Source organism: Diplotaxodon limnothrissa, linkage group LG8 (genome assembly GCF_057381915.1).
Source record: "Diplotaxodon limnothrissa isolate DT_005_m linkage group LG8, D_limnothrissa_male_GT1.1, whole genome shotgun sequence".
Classification (NCBI taxonomy): domain Eukaryota; kingdom Metazoa; phylum Chordata; class Actinopteri; order Cichliformes; family Cichlidae; genus Diplotaxodon; species Diplotaxodon limnothrissa.
Genome location: NC_140603.1, coordinates 21,866,730 through 21,891,967, shown reverse-complemented (window position 1 = coordinate 21,891,967; position 25,238 = coordinate 21,866,730). Strand labels below are relative to the sequence as shown.

General features: G+C 40.8%; 1 protein-coding gene across 1 annotated transcript; it reads right to left on the bottom strand.

Annotated features, from left to right (window-relative positions):
- Positions 1–1,938: 1,938 nt before the first annotated feature.
- On the bottom strand, positions 1,939–25,178 carry lhpp (phospholysine phosphohistidine inorganic pyrophosphate phosphatase). Its single transcript, XM_085361482.1, has 7 exons — positions 25,027–25,178; positions 24,712–24,899; positions 22,547–22,700; positions 22,379–22,442; positions 22,182–22,274; positions 20,184–20,275; positions 1,939–2,461 (listed from the first exon to the last, which is right to left on the bottom strand). Exons 1-7 carry the CDS (start codon positions 25,176–25,178, stop codon positions 2,365–2,367), a joined length of 840 nt encoding a protein of 279 aa, XP_085217608.1. The 3' UTR covers positions 1,939–2,364.
- Between the last annotated feature and the right edge of the window lie 60 nt (positions 25,179–25,238).

Here is a 25,238-nt window from a genome sequence, read left to right as displayed (position 1 = left end):
TTTGCAAATCAATTATGGAGTAATGAATCCAAATTTGAAATATTTGTTTCAAATCGTTAGCAGTATGTACGAAAAGGTCAGGCAACAGTTACTGCCTATGGCCATCTGTGAAACACTGTGGAGACTCTGTCAGGGTTTGGATGCATTTCAGTCAGGGATGTTGGAGATCTTGTCAAAATTGATGGAATTATGAATGCAGATTTTGATCCACCACATAATACCATCTGGGTAGAATTTGATTAGAAACAGTTTCATTATTCAGCATCAAAATGATCCAAAAAACACTGCAAATAAATCCCAGCAGCCATTTCAAAATTTCATCGCAAAATATACCGAAATAAGGGGTGGCTCAAAATTTTTGCACAGCAGTGTATCTTGCGTATTTTATTTCATTTCTAGCATAAATTGAAGTACAAGACAATACAGTTATTTTAACGTACTGAACACAATGCAATACCAAAAAGGCCCAAAGGTGACAAACTGATGTAGCAATCACCTTTACATGTTAATCTCCATAACAGCTTTGGTGAGACAAGGATTTGCCAGTCTATCAATTTGTCCCATGACAGTGAAATCCTACTCTACATGCCCAGACATGTCTCCCAAAATGAGGTCACCTCTATTATCTGAAAGCAATCTTGCTGTGCAGCGACAGGAAAAGAATCAATGTACTGCACCCCATTAGGAATACAGTATATCGCTGTTTAACAGTGCAGACAGCCAGGATAGGTAAACTGTTGCTAATTTGTAACTTATGTCAAACGGGTGGCTAAACTCAGGCTGGCCTGAGAGGTGAGGTTAACAATCATCCAACTCTGGGTCATGTGTGTGTTTGAGTTTAAGACCTAGTGATGGTGAACCTGCCAAAAGGGGTGTAAGTGTGTGTTGTAAATTGTGGCCTAGATCCCTCAGATACTTCACTTCCCTTAACTGGAAAAATAACCTAGTTAAAGCCAAGTGAATTCATTCGAGAGTATTCAAATGCATGTTTAATAGTTCAATACGAGTCCAGCAGGCAGTAACATAATGGACAAAACACAGGGTCAAACAATGTGCAGGCTGTTAGAAAACTGGGTACCAGCTGCTAGTGCTTTTCTGCGTACATTAACATTTATTCCTGAATTGCAAATAGGAGTGGTACAACCAGTCAAGCTGCAGTTTCATACTACTGCATAACATTTCATTACCTCTGAATGCCCAGACATACTCAAGCTTGTGTCTGCTAATGGTGAAATAAACCTAAGAGACCTCAATGTATCACTTGAAAACGAGCTTTTTTTTCTTGTCGAATTTATTTGGTACAGTGGAACCTTGGGGGCAACGATTGAGAATCATTTGTTTTACGCTCCATTTCCAAAGATCTCAACGATCCAGCTGTGACACTGAAGCCCAATAACCAATCTTTTTTTCTTTTGTTTTTTTGGCCACGGTCGTTTTATTAAACCTCGGTGTGGATACCGTGTGTAATGAGTGGCTTTAGACAGAGAAGCTATGACAGGACCGTCTCCAGTAAAAGCCCGCTTAAAGTCAAGTAAATAAAGATAAGCAGTTGAAGATCTGTGGTTCTTCAATCTGATGGAGTGTCAGTTTCATTTTTGTTTACACAGAGAGAAACATGAGCCCAAGCATCAGCATAATTTATCGCATTCAGCAGTGGTTGCATTTATCATCTCTTAGACCAGCTCACTTCCCATTTCCAGCGATTTATTATTGTAAAACAAAAGCCTCTCCGATATGAATTCCAGTTTAAACCTGAGCCAAGGCTGAATTTTCCCCAAGTGCTTTAAGACCTTGAGCTTTTCTCTGACAATGACTCAGACAAATTTCCAAACTGATGGAGATTCCACACATTTTCACACAGACTCGAAAATGATCTTTCTTTATAACAATCAAAGAAAAAAATCAAATATTTCCTGCAGCCCTGTATGGGTTGTGCAGCAAATGTTTAGTGCAAACTGTGAGTACAGCAGCTCTTCGGAGAATTTGACTGTGGGAACTTGAACACTGCATTTCTCTCGCCTTTTAACTGTCAGTCAGCAGCTGGTTACGGCAGATACTCGTGTCATCTTGAGGTATCTTATCTATGCCAATCATGTACTGACAAATACACAGTACAGCTCAAGCATGCTCAACACTATCTCTTGCAGATGGGATAATTGTTCTGCAAACTTCATTCCAGTTTGTGTCACACTTCGCAGAGCAACAGATGGGAGTCTTTCCCATGTGTGACAATACAGTTGGCTGTTAAGAGTTTATAGAGGCCATGGGCTAATTAATTTAACTTTCATAACAAAGAAAACTTTCAGAAGCTACTTTTTAATGGTACTGCTGATCAGCTAGAGTTCAGTGTCCACTGCCTGGTGTTCAGTGCCCCCTCTGACTGAGGATCATGTCCACCGCCTGGGCCAGGTTGTCTACAGTGCCGTCAGCCGTCACCGCCGGGTGCCTCTCATCAATGGGCCTGAGGGAGGAGAAGCAAATGCACAGGTTTGAGGACCTGTATCGCAGGACAAAGGAAATCTTGGGCACAAAAGGGATGGTAAACAAGGACTAGCAGTTTGACGCAGTCGAGTGGATTAACAATGCTGAATGCATTATGTGGGGGGATGAAAACAAAACAAAAAAAAAACACAACAAAACACAACTGAAACGAAAAAGAAAGTTTGTTATCAAAACTGTCATCCTGTGTGGTAACTCTGGTTCTGTTAAGAGCTTGTTTAACAGCATTGTATTTTTAGTTCTTTTGGCTGCTCCTCTTACAGTGTATCATCTGCCTCAATCGCACCCTTTCCAAAGCATACCTACACTCTGAATGTCTTTGACTACATCCAGAGTACATCCACAGTCGTCATCCTTTGCCCAACATATTAGTTGATTTGAAGGTATTTCAGGGTAACAGTGGCTCCATAACCACACCTTTCTATCATATGTGCAGGCTACTACACCACAATTATAGTGCTGTTTTGTATCAAGGTTAGGATCAAATCGTAATATACTGTTAATCTGTGAGGCTGTAACAAAACACATTACTTCCACACATGGTAACAGACCGATTTCTCCAAACTTGCTGTTCAGCTGTGCTAATCTCGTGGCTCTGTGGCCCCTTGACTACATTGACCTCAAATTTTTGTTAAGACATTTAGAGACACCAGTGCAAGAGACACTTGCAGTATTCCCCTGACATTCTCATCAGCTTAATCGTTACTCTGCATTTAGGACAAATTAGCAAATGAACTAATGCTAAGGTGCTGAAAATGGTTTACCTCAGACTTGTGCACAGTCTTGTTCTACATTTGTAATTGGATGGACTGCACAGAAAGGGTTATTGTATTTACAGCACGCACACAGAAATGATGTTTACATTTTTTCCCATATAAAGTACCCTACATCAAAAGGTCACGGGCCAATGTCCAAAATTACCCTACCCATAATCCTGTTTCCACACGATTTCCTAAATTGTGGGAAAGTTGTGGACTTGGTCAAGACGGGCAAGGCTGTAGCTTCAACACTGGCTGCTGCCATTGTTTGGATCAAGGCCCAGTGATGGATGCAGATTTGGTTGTTTAATCAGCTGGTAGTGGAAATGTAATCCATTTGGTGTGGCACTAGGCCCAAGCTCACACGGAGGACCTCCTTTCCACCCAATTCCATCAAAAGACAGAGACGCCCCTTCATTCATCAGAACTGCCCTGGAGTCCTGCTCATTTATGGAGTGGTGCCTATAGACCCCCCCCCCACCGGCCGCCTTGACCGGGCTCTGTGTGCTGCCTGTGTTCCTCAGTCACGGCTTGGAACTCCAGATGGGGACTCTTTGTCAGGCCCTGGGTGTGAGGCACACACCACCATTAATCCTGACTTCTGAGAGCTTACAGAGCCCCATGGCAAATATTTGTGAGCCGCCCAAGTGTAGTGACAGAAAGAAGAGGCCTGTGGTGGTGGAAATGGGGGAAGAGGTGCTGAATGCCGAAGCCACGCTGAATATGGCAAAGCAGTGCCATGTGTTTACGCATGTCTGTCAGCTGCCAGTGCTTGGGTTATGTGAGCTGGTCCACTAATGGTTGGGGTTTTATGTCTCCTGTGCTGGATTACTCCCGCACCCTTTTCTGCCCGAGGACTGATTGAGTTCACACACGCATGCACGCACAGGCATGAACGCACAAGCAACATAGGTCACATGGCTCTTATGTTTCAAGAAGTGAAGCCAAAAGTATCAACCTCACTGTCTTTTCAACCCGATGCTTCTTTAAATCTCTCCCCGACTCCATCTTTTAGATAGGCATACATAGATGCATGCGCGTGTATTCATTTTGCTGCCTTCCTCCCATTCCCATGAATAATGAAGAAGTAACCAGGTCAATGTGACCATGCAAAATTCAGCACAATACAGCTAGTGTTACCGGTGAGGTAATCTGCGGCTTGCTGTCCTTCAGGTCAATGCAATATCAATACACGTGAATAGATAGGTTTGGTCCCTGAGCCTGACTGACATTGCAGAGCCATCACATAGGGATGAGGTCAGCTATGAGGCAGGAGGTGGGGAGCAGCCAAGGGTTTAGTACAACACAGCTGCCCCTACGCTGAAAGAGCAAACTGCCTCATCAGATGGTTAGTAAATGATCACACGATTTGTGCTGCAAGTAGTGCAAGAAAAAAAAATCCAAAAGGAGCAGTGAGCTTGGCTAGTGGTGAACAAGCACAGCAGCCGATTTGACAAAAACGATTTTGACAGCTGATTAACATTCAAGCAAATCATCAATCAAGATGTCAAACACTTGTGGGCTCCAAATTTTTTTTTGACAGCTGAAAATTTGAATATCTTTGGTTTTAGACAGCTAAAGACCTCACATTGGGCTCTAGGAAGATTAAATGCTGATCAAAAAGGAAAAGTGGAGCTTTAAAGTTGGGTTCTCTAATGCTGTCGATCCTTTAAAGCTATGAATGCCCCATGTGATTCTTGCAGGTTGTCACAGGACTTGCTTCCAAAATAACAAATCAGTTGTGAGTGATTCGAGTGTGATATGACATATACAGTATAAAACTTGACACTATTAAAAACACTTTATTTGCAGCCACTGGTTGTTCCTCCGTGAAAAGAAAGTAGATAAGAATGACTCATGTAGTGAGTGCATTTGTTTGTGAAAGTCTGCTGTGAGTCAGAGACACACAGGGACGAGGTAAGATATAGAAATAAAGAAAAGGACTCTTGTTTAACCTGAAGAGAAGAGGGCGGCTTCACCTTTGTTTCGTTTCGTTTAGATGCATTCAGCTGACTCCTGAGGTAACTGACCGCAGGGTGAGAGAGCATGAAAACGCTCTCGCTGGTTAATGCTTAACTCGCCTCGTGCACAGAGGGAAGCAAAACCGTCACATATACCCGATTTCGATTTATACTTGTCTCTTAACCTCTGCACCTCTGCTGAGCAGGCATTTTGCTTGACACAATACTGACGAAAAAACAAAAAAAAAAAAAAACAAAAAAAAAAAAATCAGGTTAGCAGCGCGCAACTCTCGGTGATATTTTGGTGTGAAGGCGGTTACATACTGAGCAACTCAAGCTAGAAATATCTGGGTTTCCTGTGATTTGACTGTAGGACAAAAGGCACTTTTAATGGCTGCTATTAATGGTGTAGTCAAAGAAGCATAAGCTAGTATAAAATCCAAACTGCCTACATGAAATATGGCTCCTATTAGATAGAAATTAGCATTTGTTAGCAATGAAAGAGGCTGGCTACTCAGTGTAGGCTTTAAAAGTAGTACTGTTTAACTTTGGGAGGTTCTTCTGATCAGTGTGTTTGCGCACTCTTAAGTAGGAACATGGGTGTGACAAATTCAGCCAAATATTTCAATATTTCAGCCACGTTGCATACTTTATGACTTGGCTTTCCGAGTCATCATGAGAATTTTCCCAGTTGGAAATCTGTCACAAAAAGTCACAACTCTAAAGAGGGCTGAAGTTACCAAGAAAGTGTACTGAAAGTCATAAAAGCATTTAAAAACAAACCCACAACAAGAAACAGGAATAACCAATAAAAGCTTACCAATAGAGACATCACATAGCAACTAACTCAATGAAATGACATAGTTATCACACTGCTCCTCTAATAAATAGGAGCTACAGGGTATCATTGTAGGCTTTGTGTAAAGTGAGTTGCCACCTAGCAACACAGGGAAGATAACACTGAAAGTAAAGAGTCACTCTGCAAGTGAAAGGTGGAAAAACAGTCAACCCAGGCCAGTGTGTTGTTTTCATGCCAGACTAGTGAAGGCAGCAGGAGCTGAAACGCAGCCTTTTTTCCACTATAAAGACGATGATATTAAATATAACCTGAGGGAGATCACGTCTTGATGACATTCATAGCCTTTATGTTGAGCCAAGCCGTGTGGGTGACATAAGATGCAGGCACATGACAAAGCTCTCTACCTTCACCCTGGGGACAGGGAGAAAAGGTGTGCAGCTGCTCGCGTTTCCTGCTGCACGGTGCCGCTTTAGCAGCGTCGGCCTGGAGGGTGAAAATGTGATCCGTTTGACTGACTCTGTTGTAAATAAAATGCCACAAGACCGAGTGAAGATGTAGCGGGGATCGTCGACACCAGCGATGCTACAGCCTGGTTTTATTACAATCCGCTCCGAGCTTCACTTTTCCTATCTTTCTGTTCTCTTTTACCTGATAGGTACAAAAGCACAGATAACATCCTTGAAATAATACAGCTGCACCTTCTTAGGAAAAACAGCCCAACTGAACAGAGGAAACCACCATGTTACGTGCATGTTATGGCAACAGAAGTGACAGATGCTAACTTGAAGCCTTCACATCCTCTGCCGAGTTTGTGGCAGTGCAGCGACCGTTATCACTTCACTTTACAAAAGGCTACATAATGTTGAATCATGATCAGCAAACAGCTGCGGCATGGTTTTCACACTTTACGCATATTAACGGTTCTTTCCAATCGAGCTGGACACAAAAGGGGATTCCCTGGTTGCGGCGCAAAGAGCTACTTGATTATTTTTTTTCCATCCTGTGGCTGTACGAAAACCTCCTGTGAGTACGAGCGATGACTGTGAGCGTGTGTGAGAGAGAATCCTGACCTGCTGAAAACCACCTACTGGAAACTTTCTGCCTTTCACAATAACAAAAACATCCAATGCTACGTGAACAGGATGCAAACCATAAATTTTTTTATGTCCTCAACGACTACTTAGGACATAAACTTTTAGACATTATAGATTAGACTGACTCTTTATATTTGGTGTGACGCTCATCGCTTTGAAATCTATTTAATGAATTATAAAAGGTTTTGCTGCTATGGTTTAGGTGCTAATTTGTGGAGTCATCTTAGGTGATCCGGTGGGAGCAAAGGGAAAAAATATATATATCTAAATTTTAGCTTTTAAGAAGCCATTACCTTCTTCAACATTTAACAGCTGTCCTTGTCAGTGTTGTGCTAAATATGCAAAGCCTTACGTGACCCAGATCTAACCACACTGTTTTCATCTGTGTGCTGTTATTATTAGCAGCACTGCTGATGACTTGCTGAATTGTCTTTTTGTGCGTATATCTCAGGGCGCATGGGTGTTATGCTAGCTCTGAGGTGCTGCTGAGTCACCTGCATCAGATAAAGAAAATGCAAGTACAACCATGCATACCCACTTGCTAAAACAAATCCTAACAAAAAAAAATGGTTACAGCAGAATCCAGGCAAAGGCCCAAATCCCTCTAGCCAAGCAGCTTGTCAATTGGTAATTGCAAGAGGGATTGGTTCCCCATTGAAACGGCTACGGGTCTGTGTTCATGTATTTAAGAGGCAGTGCCATGTTTCAGCCTGCCATCTGTGGGCTACAACTCGCTCTACTCTCCCACTCTCACTCATTTCCTCTTCTCTTTCTCACGGGTGGAAAAGTACTGTTGAAGGAGCTCAGTGACTGAGGCCTGCTTGGTTCCTTTGTCTTACCGTGGGAGTCTGGTCTCACTGCAAAAAAAAGCTCAGGTTAATTATTAATATCTCATTGACTTATAACGCACAGCAGGCTTTAAAAGAGCCTGCAGGCAGGGGGAAGCTAACACCCATGGGTGGGGAGGCTTCTATAACCTCTTTGTGGCTACTGCCACTTCAATCTATGACCTCAATTCAATATATGGCACACTATCAGGTGTTCGGATTACACATTACTACGATACTAAAAACAAAAATGAAACAAGCTTTTGAGATTTTGTTGAAGACGAGTCTCACTTTGCCTTTCAACTGTTCAGTTCAGCTTTGTTACTTCTTGGATTTATGACTAGGTAATTGATCATAGGGCTCTCTTATCTGTCACATAAGACAGGACAGCAAACTCAGGACCCCATGTAAATGATTTAAACTCTATATTTAACTGTATAACAAACAGTAAGACTGTTGGGTTTAAAAAGGGGGGGTTTCAGCAACCTGGAAACCACCTAACAGCTTTTTACACATACATTTAAAGTTTTTGATGTTTTTAAAAAAAAAATTGGCATGATGCTTTTCTGACAGATTGTAGGTGAATGTAGGGCTCCTCCAGCTTGTATGTAGAAATGTCCTTGGACAAGACACTGAACCTTGAGCCTCCCAACGCTTTCATTGGAGTGAGATTGTGTGAATGTCAGAATAAAATTTTAAGTGCTTTATGAATGGGTGTGTAATTGGGATAATGATGCTTGTAGTAAAAACATTTTGAATGACAAATCAGACTGGAAAAGGGTATGTATAGTTTTTATATACCCATCATGGTCATAAACATCATAGTAATTTGGGGTTTTTAGATTATTAATGTGAACTCTTCTTCTTCCATAGTGAAATTGTCACCCAGTCTACAATGGGACATCTTTGACTTTGAAAGAAAGTTTGAATTTATTTTGGATTTTCTCTAATCTACACAGGTTCAAACATATGCATACGCTCAGGTGGTGCTGAAGGTTCTACAATGTCTTTTAATTTGATGCTGCTGCCATGAAATAAAACTTTTATGGTGGTTTTAAGACTTGTTTTATGCATTTAGATGCATAATTGCTAAAAGTACGTGCTAGGTGGTTGCTAAGCAATAAGATGGAATCAAAATATGTGATATAGATAAGAACCTTGACAGACTTAAGATGTAGTTCTGTGCCAAGTTTGGTTGCTCAACTCCAGATTGTGTACGTGTAGTTGGTAGACAAAGAAACAAATACAAAAAAAGATTTTGCGATAGCCAAAGTATAGCTACACAAATCTGTATCTTACCAAGTATGGATTGTCTGGAAACACCATGCTAAATTAGCATTTATTTTTTGGAGCAAGTATGCTTGCATCAATTCAGATCCACAATTTTGTACAAATAATTTACAATAACAGTTTCAGTTGGCATCATGATTGGCTGATTTTGGTTGCACGCTACAATTGGAAAATTTAAAAGGACTGACCACAGTAGTGAAAAACTAGAATGATAAATAAAGCAGTTACAATTTAGGCCCATCCGCTCCGCATTTGGAATACACTGGGCATAAAGATGGAAAATTAGGAAGTGGCCCATTGCATGATGGGGCTCAAGTAGCTGTTAGCACGAGCAAGAACTAACAAGCGAGTCTCTTTTTTTCCAGTGGAAATGAACACCCATTTCTAGAAACATGCAGCAAAAGAAATCCAACTAAAAAACACAGCTTTCATGTGTTATCTGTTAAATAGAAGGGAAATCCAACAGTGGAAATAGGAACCTTATGCAACACACATTTATCCCAGTTTACCATGCATCCTGCCAAGGCCCTGCTGCTGACTGACAAAGGAGATGCTGAGAGCTGTTAATGGCTTGTCAGACATCACTGTGCTTATCTGTATGCTTCTGATGATGCATAATGTCAAAATTACTTTAGAATTATGCCTTATTCGGTCAGTCTAATAAGAAATGAACACAGATTTATATACAACCCATTCTGTACAGTCAGGTTTACACATTTCTATATAAAGCTAACAGGTTAGAACGTGCTAGCTTTAGTTCCTCTGAACATCTGGGTGGACTTGGACACAAAAGAGGGCCCCTGTGGATTTAGCTTTAGCTCAAAGGCCACGTTGTGCACATGTCACGCATCCCTTTGCTGGTGTAAAGAGTCAGTGTTCTTGTGGTGCACAGATAAACAGACCTAAATGACACATTTAGAAACACTGTAGCTGACAAATTCACAGCCCACAGCCTCAGCGGAGAGGAGTGCACTTCGATAACTTCACTTCCTTCCCACACAGACAAAACTAATGTGTTAAGAGTGGTTAAGAGGACAGGGTGTGGGACTGCGCTGTTACACGAGACACTATGAAGTGCCTGCACTCTTTTCTACAAAGCAAAATGCTGCACAGATCAAGACAATGCAAAGCGAAAATGTGACTCAAGCGTAACCTGCTCAGGCAAGACTACACATTCAATTCAGTTTAGTGTGCTTGAAGGAGAGAATTAAAGGCATTATCTTAGGTAATCTACATTTCATAACTGTCTAGGTTAAAGGAAGGCCTTGCAGTCATACATGAAACCATGACCATTATCATATGTGCTGATCTATATGTCGTGAGGAGGACTGAAAGCTAAGCTAAGCTGAAATACATAATGTATCTGGGAGCCATCCCAGAAATGACCACAAAATAAAAGCTAACTGGCACCAACAGTCCAGCAATAATCAATTTCAACATCATGCCAATATAGATTTAAAAGCAAATATTTTCAGTCAAACTGCCAGATCTGATCACCATATGGAGGAGGTCCAACTTAAATTTGGATCACTTCATTTTTATTAGACAGCCATTCAAATACAGGCAAATGATTTATGAGGAATAGTGCCAAGTTACAGCATGTGGTCTCTTAGGAAGCGGGAATACAATTAACCTGCCCTAAATATGCTAGTAATATTGGGGTTATTATACTAATTCTGTCCACTTTATTATATTAAGCTGACAGCAAACATTTTTCTACTTGAAAAGCCTTCTCTTGTGTTTGCTGAGGCTGATTGGCCATTTGCTTTCTTAATGAGCTGTCTTTCCTTTCATTCACTGCACTCACAATGGCTTTATTTTCAAGACTTCATTACAGGTTTCAGTGGAAATCTGCTCAGGATATCCACACTAATCACAGGTTCTGTGCCACTCAGAGAGAGCCAGTTCAGTCTGGGCTGGGAAGGTTTCTCTGGACTGGTCTGCTGGTGGACAACTGTACAGTGTATTGTAGTCTGTTAAGCTGTTAAAATCCTTTGGTGCTTACTCACAGATTAATTGTACCATCACTTTTGGATTAAGCCAAATTCTTTTTCTACTCTCAGACTTGTTGGTTCTGATCATACTAGCAGTTAAAATCATAGCTTGGAATATTTGCATACTAACGCATTGGATGAGAACTGCATGTCCTCAGGGATATTACTCATTGCACAATGTTGCAATGTTGCAAGCTCATAGAAGCTTCATTGACAACATCCATGTTCGTGAAATATGCCATATGCCAAGCATTTATCGTTTTTTTTGACATATTCTTGTCTGTCAAAGAGCATTTTCAAAAACTGTTAGCTTTTCTTCTAGTTATCTCATTACTACACTATCATGTTTCACTCAGTTCTCATGAATCTCAGTTTACCTATGCGTCAACTGTAATATCCGTCTAGTAGCCTTAAAGTCAAAGAATCTGACAGTTACAGAACATCCCAGTTGGAGAAAGTTGCTACATAAGAATAACCGAAAACACCTTTGGACTAAACTAAAATAAAGACTAAATACAAGTGCAAAATTATTGCTTTAATTTGAGTACATTTTACAACAATATTGAAAGAACTGCTTGTAAGACATATAATACCATACATAGTGCCTGTGGGTACAACACAAGCAGGTTTTCTTTCAAATTGTTTCCTAGGTGAGGTATGTGAACACTAGTTCATGCGGAAAGGAGCTAGCACACAGTTCAGAGTTCCCACAGAGTGTTCTTAGGTGACTGAACACATGAAAAGGCTATTATTGAGGCTCATAAAGCCAAAAAATAAATACATTTTAAAAATCAGCAGAGCGATATCAAAGGTAAACCTAGTAAATGACACATGACCTGGGAGACCAAGACTGCACAGAGAGTCAAGAGTGTTCTCATCAAGAGTAAAGTTCATGGCACCCTTTTTCACCTTTAGATGCCTTTCAAACATGTTGGTGGCGAATGTGTTGTGGGCGGGGGAACATACAGCTTTCGTCGCGCTTGCTGATAGACAGGAGTACGCTTTTACACCCTCGTATAATCTATATGTTCAAAAGGCAACACCCGCCACACCCTTCTTCTATATAGATGCAAAGCAACAGCTAACTAAAAGAGGCTACTCTGTTGTCTCTATTATTTTTTTTATTAAAAAGCCACAAAAAACGAGGAAAAATGTAATTCTAAATGTTTTGTGAACCATTTTAATTCATTGTCTTTGACTCTTTCTACTACGCTTGCAAAAACTGTAGAAAAGCTGTGCTTCTGTCTAAATATTTATGGACATGATTGTACTTGGTGTGCCCACAAAGGCAGGAGTGGAGATATTTCTGGAATGATCGGTGGAATCTCAAACGCTGGAACAACATGGGGTTTTCCTGTTCTTTACACTGTGCCAACAAGGGCCATGAATGCAGCATTGAACTAATGAACCGTTCTTTCTTTAGCATGTTCTTTTGCAAACATGCATAAGTCAGCATCTTGATGCATTCTCAATCATCCAGGAAAGTAAATCTCCAAAAGTTGATTCTGTTCATCTGGACGTAGCGTTTTGTGAGAGAAACGTTTCGTCACTCATCCAAGTGACTTCTTCAGTCTCAGCTGACTGCAGGTTTCCCCAAATCTTATAAAAAGTACATTTGCATAATGACTGAAACCAGCCCACTGAAGGGACAATGGGCTGGGAGGTCAGTCTTCTCATGATAGTACTTTCTATCATGAGAAGATTTTGTCACTACTCAGTGATGAAAATACTTATGAGCCCCTGAAACGAGACCCAGGAAGTGGCTACAGGAAGAGGGTGATAGACTGTCTGAAGCAGTTAGAACAAGACAAGGCTATTGACCGGACCTCATACCACAGGCTGTACCCAGGGGAGTCTACACCAAGTCTGTATGGTTTACCGAAAATACATAAACGGTGCACCTTTAAGACCGATTGTCTGCATGATCAACTCTGTCACCTATAACACCTCCAAGTTTCTGGCTTCGATCCTCAACCCGCTGGTGGGCAGCTCTGAACACCACATCCAGAACACCCTAGATTTTGTTGAGAAGGTGAGAGCTGTCATTATGGAGGCAGATGAAACCATGGTCTCGTACGACGTTACATCTCTCTTCACTTGCATCCCAGTCACGGAAGCGTTGGAGGTAGTCCGTAAGAGATTACAGGATGACACCAACCTCAGCAACAGGACCACTCTCAGCATCGACCAAGTGTGTTTGCTTTTGGAACTGTGTCTTCATTCCACCTACTTCACATACAAGGATCAGTTCTACAGGCAGAAACATGGGTGTGCCATGGGCTCCCCAGTTTCACCCATTGTGGCCAATTTGTACACGGAAGAAGTGGAAAAGAGGGCTTTGCTTTCCTACCCTGGAACACCACCAAGCCGGATATGTGGATGACACCTGGGTGAAAATCAAATCTCGGGATGTACTACATTTCACGGATCACATTAACTCGGTGGACCGACACATCAAATTCACCAGGGAGGATATGAAAAGTGGCAGGTTAGCCTTCTTAGACTGTGAGATTGCCATCAGTAATGGGGGATATCTAAAAGCTGACGTGTACACAAACTGGGTGTCATCAGGACGCTACAACACAGCGCGAACACCATCCCCACTGACACAGCGGCCAGGGAGACAGAAGAACAGCACATCAAGAAGGCCCTGAGTAAATGTGGTTATCCCAGCTGGACTTTTGTCAAAGTGGGAAAGGCACCTAAAGAAAGCTCCAGCCGATCCAGGAGAGAAGGACAACCGCTGCCCAAGCGAAAACCTATAGTGATCCCATATGTGTCAGGAGTATCGGAGCAGTTGAGATGCATTTTTTCAAAACACCAGGTCTCTGTGGCTTTTAAACCCCAAAACACGCTGCACCAAAAATTGGTCCACTCCAAGGATCGGGTCCTCCGACACAAACAGAGTAACATAGTGTACGCTGTTAAGTGCAGGAGGATTGCCAGGATTTATACATCGGGGAAACCAAACAACCTCTGGCGAAGCGGATGGCACAACACAGAAGAGCTACCTCATCAGGCCAGAACTCTGCAGTCTATTTACACCTACAGGCCAGTGGACACTCTTTCAATGATGAGGATGTACACATCCTGGACAGGGAGGAACGCTGGTTTGGGGGCGGAGTCAAGGAGGCCATTTACGTGAAAAGGGAAAGACCATCTGTGAATCGAGGAGGGGGCCGAGGGGTCATCTTTTGCCATCTTACAATGCTGTGATTGCAGCCATTCCCCAACTCTCTGTGAATGGTACTCATGGCCATTGATTAGTGGCCATTGATCAGTGGGTTTTGGTCAGTGGTTGTTGATCAATGGTCATGAGAATTTGCATAATTATGATTAAGGAACTGACCTCCCAGCCCATTGTCCCTTCAGTGGGCTGGTTTCAGTCGTTATGCAAATGTACTGTTTATAAGCTGGGGAAACCTGCAGTCAGCTGAGACTGAAGAAGTCACTTGGATGAGTGACAAAACATTTCTCCCACAAAACGCTACGTCCAGATGAACAGAATCAACTTTTGGAGATATGTCAGCATGTTTGTTTTAGTAAATACAGTAGAGCATTGGCTTGGTGCAAGCCATAAAATTACTGTAGGGACAGTAATCCATGTATGGTAAGCACATGGCCACTAACCCAACCCACCCCCCAACCCCGCTATGCTTCTTTCCTGTTGTGTCCCTCGTTGACGGCCACAGACAGAAAGGGCATGAACCAGGGTGCGGTTTCAGCAAACTATTTCATAGTTTGTATCATCAGGGACTAGTTCCATCTTGAGAGCTTCAATCTGGCTCAGCCTGCTTGTTTCCACACATTCCCATTAGCAGCCAAGCGTTAGCCGCAGAGAGAGTTTCACAGTGTAAACCACTCTGACGATGGTTGCTGCTGTGTGAAAATGTTTGCTGTGTGCTCTTTGCCAGATTCCAGCTGGAATCCACTATGGGCTTCCTCTGGCGCCCATTCAAAACACCTATCAAAGCTGTGCCGGTATCCCACTCTTTGCTGCATAGCTTTCTCCCCGGCACAAGCACACACGCCAGCGCTGAGGGTGTATGCACACGCAGCACATGGGGAAACGGCAGTAGCAATTAAACTGGTTTACCACTGCTGCATGCAGAAACAGCATGATGTGAACCTGCTTTTATGAAGCTTCAAAGCTTCCCAGTTCTGCGCTGATGCAGTTCCTTGAAGATAAGAGAACAGAAACAAAGAACACACGATCGGTCACAGGAACAGGCTGCTGTAGATCACTATTGAAAAAGGTAACATACGCTTGAAAGAGGAAAACAAGGGCATCATACTCATAACCTTACTGCTCAGTAACATTTTTTAATTATAAACGCCAAGCTCACAGCTTATTTGTTTTTTTTTGTACTTCCACAAAATAATTACCAAAAAAAAACCCCAAAAAAACCCCCACATTGACCCACCACTCATTCGCTAATATTGCTTTTATAATAAAGTGGCCCTTTATGCTCACTTCCATCATGTTTCATAATTAAAGGTAATCCTTATTATTTTTTATGCAGCTCTTAGGTCGTCACCTGTCGCCATAAAACCCTTTCACCTTCCTTAAAGCTATTTTTCTTTTGATTGGCTGTCCCTCATAAACAAGGATATTAGCCTATGCTGTTCTCAGTTACATACGCAGACCTTTAATTTAACACTATTGTAACAGTGCATACAGATAATAAAGGCTTGATATGGCCACTTTATAGTCATTCAAACCATTATTAAAGAAGCAAAATGGTTGGGACAAACCTGCAGGGAACACTGCAGTTGTGACACTTTACTTCAGGTCGCTGTTTTGGTTTCTAGGCGTAAAGAAAATTCCCCGTTTCAGTTCAGCTTCGCTGCTTGTGTCAATCCTGTTTACTCCCGTGGCAGATAAATGTTTCCTCCCAATACCAAATGGCAGACAAACAAATTGAGTGCCTAGTTGGTGATGAGCGTAACACTTAGCAGCCAAGGACCCAGACACCAGCTCTCTGAAGAAGTGTTGCTTTTGCATAGACTTGCGATTATCAGCTGGCCATAAACATTACTCCAAATGAATGCTAAAGCTGCTTCATGTTAGCTGGCAAGTGTTTCCTAACAAGTTAAAAAGGTGATAATTAGTCAATATCAGGTTTACAGCTTGAATCCATGTGACTATGAAATCCATTAGCTTTAATACCAAATGTTGCATATAATTGGCCCATTTCGCTGGGAAAATGTGTTTTTTTTTTAAGTACAATTATGCATAATTGTCCAATCAATTATTGTTACAATCTGCATTTCAGGCCAACATCAGTCCAAGAGCTTTTTCCTACACACAGCAGAGCTTCATCAGAACAATAATTTAATTTGTGTTTTTAAAATTACACCTGAAACCTAACCAACTACTGATTACTGATTTTCAATAGCATAAACAGCAGTTATGGATAAAGTGTAATATGGATGGTATTCAGTAACCACTGAAATTTCATATACAGCTATAATGTTCTGACTGCCATTAAGCATGTAACTTGAGAAGTGAAAGCCTGAGTGGGGTTTGGAGCAGAGCTCAGTGTCTGTGGATTGTTCCCATGCAGCTGATTAACATCAGCAGTCCGATCTCTATACTCTCAGTGTAATTTCCACCCACTTTTCAGTGGTAGGCCCCTCTTTGCAAACCTGGTCTACATTAAAGAGCAAAGGGTTCTCTGGCTCCCTTGAGGTGCATTAACTTTCACTCGTTATATACAAGAACAAGGGAAATTTGACTGCTAGCAGAACTGCCAATTACAAATGCCCTTATGTTGTGCCTATAGCTCACCAACTAGTCCAGCAAAGTCACGTTGCTAGCTCCACTTTTGAATTTAATCAAAATGAGCCACATATAAGAAAATACATCTTATTTAACACTAAAGTGAGCACTTAAGTGCACATAAAACCCTCTTATCGTATAGGTTTACTATAACATGTATCCATTAAGTTCTATTTGATACTTTAAAAAACTACACACTTTAGCTTTTAACACATTAAAGGTCAAAGACACACATATAGCTTCAGAATGAGCGAGGCACAATTTTGGCTCTTCATCCCTGAAGCAGCCAACAAAAACAAAACAAAACCGGCTTGTGAACCAACTTCAAAGGATGTAAAACTTTAGAGAGGATTTTTTAAAAGTAGACACTCAAAAAAAAAAAAAGAAAAGAAAAAAAAGCTTAAAGTTGTCCAGAGCTATGAGTATGTCAAGTGAAAAGCATTTTCACACAAGCTGATACGATTTGATTTGTATCTTTTTCCCTTCCTGTCTTGTCACCGAGTCTGGGGTATTTGAATCCGTAATTTCTCCGAGTGTGATGGGAACTGGAGGCCTGCGCAGCATCTGGTTGACTTGGAAACAGCTGTGTTTTCACAGTTATGACTGAGGGTTTATAGCCGCTCAAAGCGAGCCTGGGTTCACCGGGCCCGTTTAGCTAAACAATGTTAAATCTCAAGTCTCCCCCCACTACTCAAATTCCCACTGAAACACTGTTAATGTCAAAGTTACTCCTCTTCCTCTCAGAGAACGTGTAAAGTCAGCAAGTCTGGGCACTCCGAGTTCTGGGTTATTATTAAGTTTCCCATGTTTAATAAACAAAGACAGTTCGCTTTAGGTGTCATAAATGAACAGCCTTTATACTCTGTTCCTAGTTGTGGGCAAAAGAATACACAAATACTGTGAGGCTCTTCTGTTATTACTGTTTCACACCCACATGATGTGCTGTTCAGAGCTGCTATTGCAGCAATACATTCGAAACACAGATGATTTCTTAATCATTCATAATAACAGTTTTGGTTTCCTTTGAGTCATTATATTGCTCTGCTCAGTTCTCCCCAGATAAACCCCTTTGATAATACTAATAGCAATAAATCCACAGCTGATAAACAGCATGTCATGGAACCCAACACTAGTTTCACACATGTTCCTCTGCTAATCTATAACCAGATGCTTTCTCCACAAAACATAGTTAGGCAGTGATATAATTGAATCCCTTTTACCCTGTTTAGTAGAATTGACACTGTTCAGAGTGTCAGCACACTGGAGCTCAACCGAGCTGCTGGGAGTAGACTATGAAGTCACACAAACCAGATGAATTCATGTGTTTACTCCACTGAGACTCTACAGTAGAAAAAGTTCAGCCCACTTGGCTTCTAAGCTAAACATGCAGAGATGTGCAGGTCTGTCTTTCTCTCTCTGAACGAATGACTGCCCAGACAGAGGGCAGCTTTTATAATGAGTGACCATGCTCTTAGCTAAGGATTAATGCTGAGTGATGCTCAAGCAGATTACTCAGCGTTCTCTGGTCACATGACTGCAACCTGCATGCCAGTCTACGTTGGCAGGGCAGGTAATAAAGAAGAGCACTCGTCAGATTGATGCGTGGTTTGCAGGCAATTTAAATATTTCCATATTCATATTCTGTTGCATGCATCTGACAGCTACAGTTGCTAGCTATCCATCTTTACATAAGTGTTACTCACGTTAAGACAAAGGTAAACATTAAAAGCCCACAATTTTGTTTGTAGCAATTATTTTACTTTGGGGAAAACCTGCATAAGCTGCAAGAGTAAGGTAGAAATAAAATAAAAAAAAACGTCATCACTTTTCTCACATATCCTTAAACATGCATATAAAGGGTAAAGCATTTATATTACTTACCAGAACTGCAGACATACTAAAATTATAGTAAACAGTACATATGGCATAATGTAGTTCTATACCAGCATCCTCTCTTACACCCAGAAACTCTTCTCTTTTCTTTAAACTGTAAACATGGTTCTAAAATAATCAACCATAAATTTCCGTAATTACACCATAAGGAAGGCGTCCCAGTACTCCCCAGATTTGGGACTATAAACCCTTTGGTGACTACGACCTTGCGGGCAACGAGCATCTACATGTGGAGAGAATAAAGCTTTTTCTGGCAGATTCTCAATCAAATAAACAAATCTGAGGATTTAAGAATATGGTGGCTGACTCACAGGAAGCCTGTTCATTACAAAGGAAACATTGCGCCCCAAATCTGGTGTAATGCTGCCCCCTTGTGGACAAACTAAGCAGCTTCTTGCAAGGACATTTTTTTCAAATGCACTCACAGAAACCCTAATAGGTACACTTTGCTAGTACTAGTTGAACCCCATGTTGCTTTGAGAACTGCCTTGATTCGTTGTGGCATAGATACAACAAGGTGCTGGAAACATTGCTCAGAGATTTTTGTGTGTGAATTGTGGCCTTAGGTTCATTTTCTTAGCTTACAAGAGAGGCAGCCAGTGTGGTCAATCAAGGTTTGACGTGTTGTGCGTTCAGAGATGCTCCTCTGTATACCTTCGTTGTAATTGGTGGTTATTGGATTAATGGTTACGGTCTTCCTATCGGCTCCAGCAGTCTCTCCACTGACCTCTGGTTTCAACAAGGTACTTTTTACCCTGCCGCTCACTGGATATTTACTCTTTTTAGGGCCTGTAAACTGCACACTTGGTTGCGTGGGAAAATCCCATTGGATCAGCAGTTTCTGACCAGCCTGTCTCACAACAACATCCACAGCACGATCAAAGTGACTTAAATTGCCTGTCTTCCCCATTCTGATGCTCAAATTCAACCTTAGTAGGCCGTCTTGATCATATCTTCATGCCTAAAATACACTGATTTGCTGCCATGTGATTAAATGAGTAGATATTTGTTAATAACCAGCTTACGTACCATCTGTGAAACAAAAAATTAAATGAAATAAAATGAAATGAAAAGAAGAGTAGCAGCAACATGGCCGATGACAATATTTACTTCTATTATTTTTATCTTTAATAACCATATAATTAAACAGATAAGTAAAACAGACAGTAAGAATATGGATTATTCAGGACAGAACATACTGACTGTAACCGTTAGATAAAACGGTTACCCAACATAGACAAATCACAGTTCACATAGCATATTTGTAGATTTAGGATAACACTGACCTGTACTTGCCAGTCCGCACCTGTACACCTTTCATTCCACAATGTTGGGCCCCACCTACATCATTTAAAAGATCGTCTCCAATCATCAGCACCTGAACGTGAGAAGGGAGAAGAAAGAGAAAACAGCAGTTCCATAATCCGTGCAACTGATGACACAATACTTGACCCTTTGTGGTTAACCAACTGTATCACTTGTTAATACCACTACAGTATGTTTTTGAACATTTGGATACACTACAGATCATTACTGCACCGATCTGCCAGAAGTTATTCTCTGATGTCCTTGCTTCCTTACTAAGCTTCATTAGCGCTTGGGGAGATCAGTTTCATCCAGGCCTCCATTCTACTCATGTTTCCTTTCAAAACCTGCTTAGTCGTCATCTCAACTGACCAACCTTTTGCACCACTGCCCACTAAAGAAGCCACAAAGGGGGATGAGGACAAAAACAAAGGAGCAACCCATGATGGGCTCTCTACAACACAAGAAAAACAAAAAGGAGACATATTAGAACAAATATAGTGCACTGGGAGAATTAAAACAAAAACGGGGATTAAGAATTCAACCAGCGTCACTAATTTTAGATAAAATACGACTACTTAAACTACTCGCGAGATTAAACAGGAGCAGCTTTTTTCCCCCTTCAATGCAAGTGTGTCAAGGGCAAAAAGAGGTGGCTACAGACTCCTAAGAGAACCTAGTGCAGATGTGTTTTAAAAACATCCACACCCTAGACCTGCTTTGCATGCTCAGTGAGGTCAAACCATGGAACTACTTTACTTTATTAATGAAGCAGAGGCACAAAGAAAGGAGGGGAAGCTGATGAAAGCGGAGACAGAGCTGGTACAGAGAGTTCCTTGAACACAGGAGGAGTTCAGTATCAATTGACTGGGCCAAACAGGCCGTTGTTCAATGATTCTAAGAAGGCATTTCTTAAAGAAACAAAGAAGAGAATAACAGTGGGTCTGTAAGGGAGCTTTTTAAGTGAGTGACTCGACAAACAAGGAAAAGAGCCTGGGTGAGTAAATGAGTGCTCTGGAGAGGATGGCAAAGTTAGCTGTGAATACATCCATGTATCTGAGAAAGAAGGAAAATTACTAGAGTGAAACTTGTACTGAGATTATTGAAACTTTCGTTAACATTCTTGTGTCTGTGTTGGTGGATGTGTTCCTCTACATGAAAAGGTAACCAAAAAAAAAAAAAAAGCCTGTAGGAATTTTACAATCAAATCAAAAGACCATGTTTATCTGTTATATATTATAATTCCACAAGTATTACAAAACTTGTGTCATAATATGAATTACTTGTTAAAGTGTCTTCTTTTGCATTCTTCTCATACAACATAACACAATGCTTACTCTTACAAATACTTTCAATAATGAAACATATGATATCAGACTTATAAGAAACAAAAGCAGATATAGTGATATAGTTGATTCGATGTGTTGAAATCATATTGTGCAGCTTTTAGTTGTCATTTTAAATATTGATAACATGTTGCTGAAAGCATTGACGCCCATATTTTGGCTGAAAAGACAAAAAAAAGACCCATCAGAGAGATAGGAAATCTTTAAGAGTGGCTAAATCAACACTCTGGTACATTCTTAAAATGAATGAAAACACTGGATAGTTCAGCAACACCAAGAGGCCTGAAAGACTGTAGAAAACAACTAAATTACAGGATGACAGGATTATTATTTTTAAAAAAGAAAATAAAAAAATTAAAGCTGAAAGTTTGTAAAGTTAGCTATATGTGACTAAAGTGCAATCTATTGTGGTAGACTACAGATGCAAAACTAGAAAGAAAACACTGTGTCATTGGTTCAGAATTTGTTGGAAAAACTGGAACAGGAGCGTCAGAGCACAGAGGAACAAGCTCAACAAAGCAAACCTGCAAAACAAGAACTAAAGGCAGCTGGTCTTTATTGCACAACTGACAGTAAACTTTTCCATCCTAACTTGTGCTCTGTGCACATGCAGGGCCATGTATTGCTGCATACCTCATGTGGTTTAAGGCCCATATCATTGAGAACACTCCGGAAGAATGTCGGGGAAGGTTTTCCAATTACTTCTGCCTTTAAATCACAGGCATACTAAAAAGAACAAAAACACAAAAAAGCCAACATTAAAAATAACTTATTTATTTCCACTGAACTCTAAAAAAATATATATCAAAATATCGGTGCACCTATTTTACCTCCAGAGCTTTCATGTAAACACCAACATCTAATTTTAAACCGTCCGTCTCCTTGTAGTATCGCCTATGAAGAAAGATTAACATCAATAAATACATTTCATTATATAATGATGCGTTACTTTGAATAAGCAATAGAGTAATGTCGGTTGGCTAGTAATATTTAATTACCCCTGGCCCAGGGAGAAAAGCACCGGCTTTTCCAGGCCTATGAGGACCCTGAAAGCCTCGTTCAAGTTCTGATAGGAAAACTTTTCAGCTGCATCTCCTACAATCACACAGTTTGGGTTGGTTTTGTCAACACCGTCAAACTCCGGGAGAAGTCCTGCAGAGAAGGAGCAAAGTCAGTCATAAATGGGTTATTGCATCTAAAATAGGGCTGAACGATTATGGAAAATAATCTAATTGCGATTTTTTGCCCCAATATTGCGATTGCGATGCGATTATTTTTTAAGGTCTTTGTCTTCTGTATTATTAAACAAAGACAAGCAATACATCATATAGTATGGCCAATACTATATTACATTAATTTTAAACTGTTCTTTCCTGGAAGACAGACCTCTGTTATGATGACATGAGGTGATGCATGAATTGATGACTGACATTTTTATTTAACTTCTTCAATCACAACAGTATATTTGAACATACACAATAGTTTATTTTTAGCTTACAAACATCTGAGCATAAAGTGCTGACAAGGAACCCTGGTGTAAACATTAAAATGAAAGTCAGTACAATGTGCAGATTGCAGAAATATACATAAACAAAATCAGTGGCTTTACCACACTCAGTTTTTCGACATCTGTGAACTACTAGACAGTCATTCAATTAAAAAATAATATTAAATAAATAAAACTAATAAATAAAAAATACACACATCTTACTGATCTCTGCAGTCAGTAACATTACACATAAAGTGCAAACATAATAGCAATTGTATAAACACACACACAAACACGCCTTTAAAATTTAAAGGCGTGAAATTGGACGGTCTAGCCTTCTGATTAGCGTCACCGCTGTCTCGGTGGAGTTTAATAAACTCGGCCGTCTGCTTCTTGCTATCTAAAATATAACCAGACACTGGTGTAAATTCTCGACTGTCTCATACTTCTGTTTAATAAGTTTTCTGTTTGACGTTTAGTCAGCTGTGTGAAAACCAAGGAGGAACCCACCCGGGGGATTAATAAAGTTTTATTTTATCTAATCTAATAACTTTAATCTCAGCCAAACCGATTTACTCACGAACAAACAAAACACTGAAAAAAGCCCAACAATAACATTTTTAGGTTGTCTAAGTGACTTATATATTGCGTTTAACCCGAGCAGCGAAACTCCGCGGTGATCTGAAAATGATGTGCCGGGAGTTGTGCCGTTCTCGGCCGCATCAGTAACCCTCGAGCTCCCGGCTAGCTGTCGAGCTGGTGGGTAGCAGACGCCTCTGAAAACGTCGAAGCACTTTTGCAAATATGTGATATCTTGATAAACCGAGCAGATATTTGATGTTTACACAACTACTTTCTCGCCTGAAAATATGTTAAAAGTTTATTTTGTGACCCAGAAAGATTAGTATGAGTAATTTTAAAACTTAGTAGCGGCCGCCATTGCTGGAAACTGGAGTTTGGCTGGGCCGCGCTATGAATTCTGGGATATGGTAGTAATTTGGACAGCCTTCGGCGCGTCGCTGTGACGTAATCGGTCTACAAATGCGGCCTCAGGAGGATGCAGCCCATGAATTTGGACATGTCCAGAGTATAATCGCAGCCTTTGCGGTTAGAAAATTGCACTTGATCATGTCGCGATATTATCGCAAATGCGATATATCGTTCAGCCCTAATCTAAAATCATTAAATTATTAGATAATTTTCAGCTCAACCCGCTTTGATTAGTCTGAATATTTTATGATTTAAAATTTGGGCACGATGGACATAATGATTATTGTGAAATTTTAGTTTCATACATCAAATATAATTTATATACTGTATATGGATTCATGCCAGGTATTTGTAAGAATAAGTAATGTCTTATGCTGCAAAAGGGGAGACTTTACCAAGTAAATCATATTATAAGACACATAAGTCTTGTTTTACTTATGAGACAATTTAAGTTCCATTCAATAGCCAAGTTAGACGTGGTCCAGCAGAACACTCAAGATGACTTGAGATTAAATGAGTCAGTTTATAATTTAACACCAGAATGTAACAGAAAAAAACCCTTTATGTACTCCTCACATATATTATACCAGGGCTTTTAATGTGCATTTATTCCAAGTGCACTCTTAGAACACAATCAACTAAAAAGTGGTCTGAAAACTTTAGATGCTCAAATATGAATCTTACCATCATGCACCAGCAAGTGAGGACGTAAACCTCTTTCTTTGAGAACAGCTATGGCTGCAGGCGCAGGAGGGAAGACTTCAGATACAGAGATGTCAAAGTCCAATCTTCGAAGCTTGGCTACAAACTTCTCTCTGGTGGCCTGGGTCTCATTGGTGCAGAATCGCAGCTGCAGGTCGGATTCCTTGAGCCTTTCAATAGGTCAGGAGGGCAAAGCAGGTGGTCACATACATCATTAAGTCTGAGTGACGGACTTTGACAGCTATTCAAACTGAAGACGTAAAGCTAATCAAATTTCTACGTAAAATTTTCACTCACTTTTTCACAGCTTCGATCGAGCCAGGAATTGCAACTCCGTCGCCCTCCCCGCTGTCATATAAAACTCCACACAGGTCCAAAATGACACCTTTTAAACTCTTAGCACAGCCCGGCCAGCCACTGTCCGCCATGCCGAAGTGATTAGTACGCATGCGTGTAATATAAAGCGGCATGTGGCAAAGCACGTGTGAAGTTTAATGTGTTTATCGAAA

Bases quoted from the DNA above. Each gene is read 5' to 3' on its own strand.
- lhpp (XM_085361482.1), bottom strand. From the start codon at position 25,178: ATGCGTACTAATCACTTCGGCATGGCGGACAGTGGCTGGCCGGGCTGT. The intron at 22,275-22,378 runs GTAAAATAGGTG...TGTTCTTTTTAG, and splicing joins TTTACATGAAAGCTCTGGAG to TATGCCTGTGATTTAAAGGC. The intron at 20,276-22,181 runs GTATGCAGCAAT...TCTCACGTTCAG, and splicing joins TGGGCCTTAAACCACATGAG to GTGCTGATGATTGGAGACGA.